Source organism: Corvus brachyrhynchos, unplaced genomic scaffold (assembly GCF_000691975.1).
Source record: "Corvus brachyrhynchos isolate BGI_N302 unplaced genomic scaffold, ASM69197v1 scaffold32, whole genome shotgun sequence".
Taxonomy (NCBI): domain Eukaryota; kingdom Metazoa; phylum Chordata; class Aves; order Passeriformes; family Corvidae; genus Corvus; species Corvus brachyrhynchos.
The window spans coordinates 416661-422660 of record NW_008237919.1 but is presented as its reverse complement, the minus strand read 5'-3'; the positions used below and the strand labels follow the sequence as shown (position 1 = coordinate 422660).

General features: G+C 39.6%; 1 protein-coding gene across 2 annotated transcripts in view; it reads right to left on the bottom strand.

The window, feature by feature from the left end:
- ASZ1 (ankyrin repeat, SAM and basic leucine zipper domain containing 1) overlaps positions 1 to 6000 on the bottom strand; it is a 38471-nt gene that overhangs the window by 30278 nt on the left and 2193 nt on the right. For both annotated transcript variants that reach the window (XM_008632856.2, XM_017733076.1), the window contains exon 3: positions 1071 to 1193. In XM_008632856.2, the coding sequence (XP_008631078.1) occupies positions 1071 to 1193 (123 nt within the window). The remainder of the gene's footprint in view (positions 1 to 1070; positions 1194 to 6000) is intronic.

Here is a 6000-nt window from a genome sequence, read left to right as displayed (position 1 = left end):
CTACACAGTCTAAAAGGGAAACAAGCCAAGAAACCTGATCCTAGCAAGGTGCCACTTTGGGCAATGACAGTTGGTCACACAAATGAAAAATGCCATGCATTTGGTTACCTGGTCAGCCTAAACCATTGCCCATAGCAGTTTTTGCCCCATTTATAGCTTTCTGCAGCCATTAACAAGGAGCAGGTATGAGCTGTAGGCAGACACACAGAAGTTCTCCAAAACTGGCTACAAGGACAGTGATTAGAAGAAGGCACAATTGCTTTTGGTGCAGGCAATCTACTCTAATCTCACACTCTGATCAACTGCTAAAAGGTTAGAGAAAATTTTCAGAGCTAGATTTGTACCATCTGCATTTCAGTCTACTACTACGGCAAATACTGGCAAGTTACTGGAATATATGATCACTGCTTTTATGTACTTGGCAGTATTGTGGGATAAACATTCCAATGCAATGGAAGAGTTTGAAAATAACCACAATTTAAGTAGAAAAAGTGTTGTTATTAGGCCATAAAAATTGACAGAAGAACTGATACTACTTAGAAGCTACACTGAACTCCCACAGAAAAAGATGATCTAGTCACACACTGAAGAACAGTTTTCTTAATAGAAAATAGAAAAATGGCACTCTAGTTTTAGAGAAGTCCACATGAGTTTCCCACGGACTGGAAAGCTATTCATGTTGTTTGAGATGGAATCTGGTTTCTGCATGTACATAGTTCATAACAGGATCAAACAAAGGAAGTTTAACCTGTACAACTTTATACTACAATTTTTGAGCAAGTACTTCCAAACACTTTTTAAAAAAGTATTTGGGGTTTGGGAGGTGTGGGGGAAAATGGACTTGAGAGATAAAGAACAAGAAAACGCATCAACTGATTCCAAATAAATTCCAAGTACACAATTTTTACTTCAAAACTACTACTTTTCCTTCAAAACTGTGAAAGGTAGACCAGGTCCCAGTTCCACTGCGAACTTTTGCTTTTTTTACCTACATATGCAAACGAGAATAAGGGTAGGGACAACGTCTGGTACCAAGCATTACCAGCCAGTATTTTTCATTCCCATCTTACCTATTTCAAAACATGCATTAGCACCTCTGTCCAGAAGAAGACGTACTATTGCAAAGTTAGCCACACTGGCTGCACACATCAGGGGAGTCCATCCAAACTGAAAGTTAGTTTCTATGCTGATTCCTGTCAAAATTTAAGAAATTAATATCATAAAACTGCATCAAAACAGACATGCTTTTTATAAAACTTACTCTCAATATGTATCATTACAAAGGTTACACCCTGTTTGCATTTAGTACAAGGGAGAAAAATCTCTTAGGGCATTTTCTTTCTTTTAATACATCTTTATTTAGAACATCAGAAAACAACTTTTCAAACTGACTTAAATGAAGTCCAGTTCTCAATCCAAGGAGTTAAGTACCACAGAAAGACTACATTAAAAAACCTCAAACATTTAGCTGCAAAAGTAATTTCACATAAGCACACAGAATCTGTTTTCTCTACTTTGTGCAATAGCTTTCTTAAATCAAAATGAAAAATTTTGACTCTTGCCAAGCCAAGAGGACTGCTGGGGAAGCCAACTGCTTGCCAGACAATTAGGATTGCAATGTCTAGGGTTTCCTGCTTCACAGCTCCGTTTATTCTCTGTCCTGCAAGACAGTTAGCTAGCAGATTTGCGTTGGGTACTAACAAAATATTATCTCATTAAAAAGGAGAAATAGGAGACTATGCAAGGTTCAAACACAATCACCAGAATTGTTTGTTACTCTTTACAAAAGCCACAACGACTAAAATGGCTAGAAGAATGCCAGACAGCCCAGCCCTCCCAAATGCACCAAGAACCAAGTACCAGACTGAGATACTCATCTGACAGCTTTCTAATAAAAACCTCTACGCATTTTTTAATCCTTCAACAAATATTGCTTCCTCTAGAAAAGTTTCCATCAGCTGGTTCCATATTAGTCCTATGGTGACTATGGATAATCAAAAATATTTCTTTAGGAAAAAATATTCTGAAAAAACCCCCAGAACTATCCTAAGAAATTTGTGACAGTTAAGCTACATGCATACTTTTTCATGCAAAACGTGTATTTTCCCTGTCTTGGTACTATGTCAAAGATGTGTTCAGTGTAGCAATATAAAATCATCAAAGCTGCGGGACTAACGGGTCACTGCTCTTGGATTGATTCTTTAATTTCTTAAGATCACTAGAATTGTAGAATCAACAAAGAGGTAGCAATTCAATGAAAGCCATGTGTTGAAGCATTCTAACATCTGCAAGCCACAAAATTTACAATCAAATCTCCTTAGCAATGTATACATTCTAGCTGCAGTTAATGTCACAGCACACTGGCCTGTCTGCAGTGTACAAAACTTTTTATTAAAGCCCATATAAGTTCTACAAGGGGAGCCAGCAAATGCTCCTTAGCAGTCATATCAGAATCTCCTTGTAGTCACTTCAAGAATCTAGCAAGTCTGATATTCAACAGCCCACTGAAGTATACTAGTAAGAAAAAAAAGCCAAAAACTGTCACCCTGTCACCCTTAAAAAGTCTCTTTTCCTCATAAGAAGAAAAGCAGTCCATGTAACTACAGCTCCCATCTAGAGCTTCTCACTTTAATACATATCAGAACAATAGCGACAAATGACCTATTTGGCAGTTATATAGAGACTTATTAAAACTCTTGAGACGGCATTTCCCTCAATGCTTTCTTTACATGCATAGCAGCCAGTATCTGCCATGATGCTGGTGCTTTTTCTAAATTCTAGAAGTAGAATGGTCTATCTGGCAATATGTTGTTTGTCCTGCACAGTCTCCTACCATCTTGGTAATGACTGCCTTGAAGTACCACTCAGTGTGACAGTCCCAATACAAACAAGCTGTAATCCCGGAGGAAGACAAAGAAAGGACAACTGAAACAGGAAAAGTCATGTGGCTTCTTGGCTGTATGGTTATAGGAGTTGTTGATTGAACCAGAAATGTCTCACCTTGGTGACTACTCAATAGTTCACTACATGAGCTGTTATTGAAATAAGCAGTGTTAGTTCAGCATTTAAAATGGCCCTTAAGAAATCCTATAAAACAGTGAAGCCCAGAAAAAACTTTTTAGTGAAAAATCAGGCCAGATCCAACAGCCAGAGAGAAGTGAGACTGCTGCAGCTCCGCAACCCCAGGTCCAACCCGTATTGATGCTGAGCGTGTACTCCCAGCAGGCACACACACCCCCACACATCCCACTGGCCACAGTGATCAACACAAACAGAGCACTCTTATGAACACAGCAGCACCAGTATCATCCTGTCATCTATCCCCTCCAGCTGCTGGCATCACAGACACATGGGCCTCTGACCTCTGGTCCCACTCCTGTGACTGGCACGGCTTTCACTCATTCCTGTCTCTACAGTTGCTTGGCCCCCAGGCACAAGGACCTTGTACTACAGCTCTGGGAGTCCCTTGCTCCGAGTCTGTAATTTGCCTGCCCATGGGCTTCTCTGCTTCTCTGAGACTGTAGAGGTGGGCCTGTGATAGGCTACTGGCTTCCACGATGGGCCTGGAGGAGCTGGACCAGGGTATTATTTGGGCTCCCCCACCTGCCATTATCTGTGTTCCTCTGTAGGTATGAGCAGAGGAGCTTTTCAGTTACATGGCCTCACAAATTACAGCTAGGAGACAAACCAGATGCAACATTCTTCCTTACAATCTGAGTTACAGATAAATATCTTCCTATTTAAGCAGCAAAGGGGAGAAATACATTCTGGCCACAGACAAGCTCTACAGGAGAAACTATGTGAAGAATATGAATAATAGTGAAGCAAAAGAACAGCAAAGGAAGAATTACATTCTTTTTGTAAGTATTACTGTTTCTCCCATATCCCTTTCAGGTACTTTCTTGACTGTGGCTAATAATAGCTATGGTAGAAAGGCTTTTTTTATAGAGAAAAATGTAACTCTGCTAAATAATTCCATGTTTGACACCAATATGACGTCTGGACTTTCCTTCAGTTTAAGAACAGCTCCTAGTATTGGAATCCATTCACATTCCGACACCACTTACCTGAGGGGAAGTTCTAAAATGCTTGATTTTCTAAAACTTTTCTCTAGTAGAAGTATTGATTTCTTTTAAGTCTGTCAGCACTTAGGTCTGTTCCCACATTACCTTAAAGCTGAGCCATATTAGAGCTGCTCATGTCTCCCTCTGCTGGGCCACCTATGGTGGTCACCTGACTCAGGGTTCAGAGTCCTAAACTGGCTGAGAAATTAATTCTCACACACTAAGCATCCTCCCATTACTGTAGTTTACTACTACTTTTAATTCCCTGAACTGGCTCACAAAAGATGAGATGAGATGAGCTCCAGCACTCATTCAAAGATATAAATGGAACAAACTGTTGAAGGAAAACAGAGGATTTTACTCTAGTTATATCTTTAGTCAGAATAAAATGTCATGAGGTCATAACTTTTAATTCCATTTTAGGAAAAGGAACACATGAATTATATGGTGTCAAGTATTTTACTCGTAAAGCAGACCAAAATGTCCAAGTCATCTTTAAAGGTGCTAGTTGCTTGCATTAATTTTTGTGACATGTACTTCAGAAACTTTTTCCTAAGTTGCCATTTAACAGAAGTGGTAAGGAAAACCACTGTGCTTGTCCATCTCCTAAAGGAACTCTGTAAAACTGCCTCAGCATCAAAAATACTAAAGCAACACCTAACCAAGCCAGAAGACAACATGGTCTCACTCCACCTATAGGAATAGCCCCAGCTGTTGCTAGGAAATCCACCTCCAACACAAATCTTGAGTTTGGCTGACTGCTGGTAGCGAGCCTCCTACAAGCTCCACCAAACATACATTAAAGGTAATTCTGGGGACAAAGATTTAATCAGAGCAGAGATCCTCTGAAGGACAATGTTACCTTTCTTCAGAAAAACCTCTGTGATAGGCACTGTGTTCTACTGCTTTGCAGAACAGTACTGCATGGGTCAGAATTTACTACTGATCCCATTTTAAGAAAATTATATATTCTTTTATGATACCGCCTTGTTCATTTCAGGAGACAGGAAACTAGACTACGTGAATTCTCAGCCTGAACCTATGCTCTTACAGAAACCTATTATCATCTTCCAACAGCACAGAACTGTCCACTGCGTAGCAGGCATCAGCACAGAAAGTGAAATATTGCTGTTGGACTGCAGTACAATTAAAAATGGATGGTGTAGCAAAACAATTGAGCAATCTGATGCACAGGCATCACTAAAAACTCTACCCGTAAATAAGAACATATTTTCTCAAAGCAAGACAGATATATTTCACTCTTGTACTGCACTTCTTGTGTTGCAGTCCATGCAATAGTTTTGCTTAATTTAAAAGGAAAACCATTCCCCCATTGTGCTGAGAAACAGTTGGCTTCTAAAAGGGCAAATAATGTCATTGTTTCTAAACTCAGAAAAGCCCATTGCTAACCAAGAAACTACTTTCTTTCCTAAGACAAATTTTCCTCAGAGAACAAGCTCTTGTTTACTATATTCTCCTTGCTTGCTGAAGCAGAACTTCCTGACAATTATCACTAGGCAGGTCAACTCAGCTATGCAGTTTCTGATTGCCCTGGATGCTTTAGTAAGTGATCCAATCTTCCTAACACTGATTAACAAACACATTAAAGACAAATACTGAGTAATAGAGCAGGGAAAAAGGCTTTCAGTGTTAAAACAGACTACTTTTTAGTGACAAATGCCACATAAAGCCTGCTAGACCTTTCAGAATCACAAAATCTTTGTTCAGTTCATGTTTCCAGGACAGCAGTATTACATAGGGCACACACCAGAAACTTAACAGTGCTGTGAAGGGGAGGGGAAAAAAAAAAAAAAAAAAAGAAAAGGAATTTCCAAACTGGGGGAACATTACAATAAAAAAGGCTAGCCTCCCCTTCTTACCCCATTCTGTACAACCTTCAACACCAAAGACCATCTTCTGAATTCCCCCCCCCAAT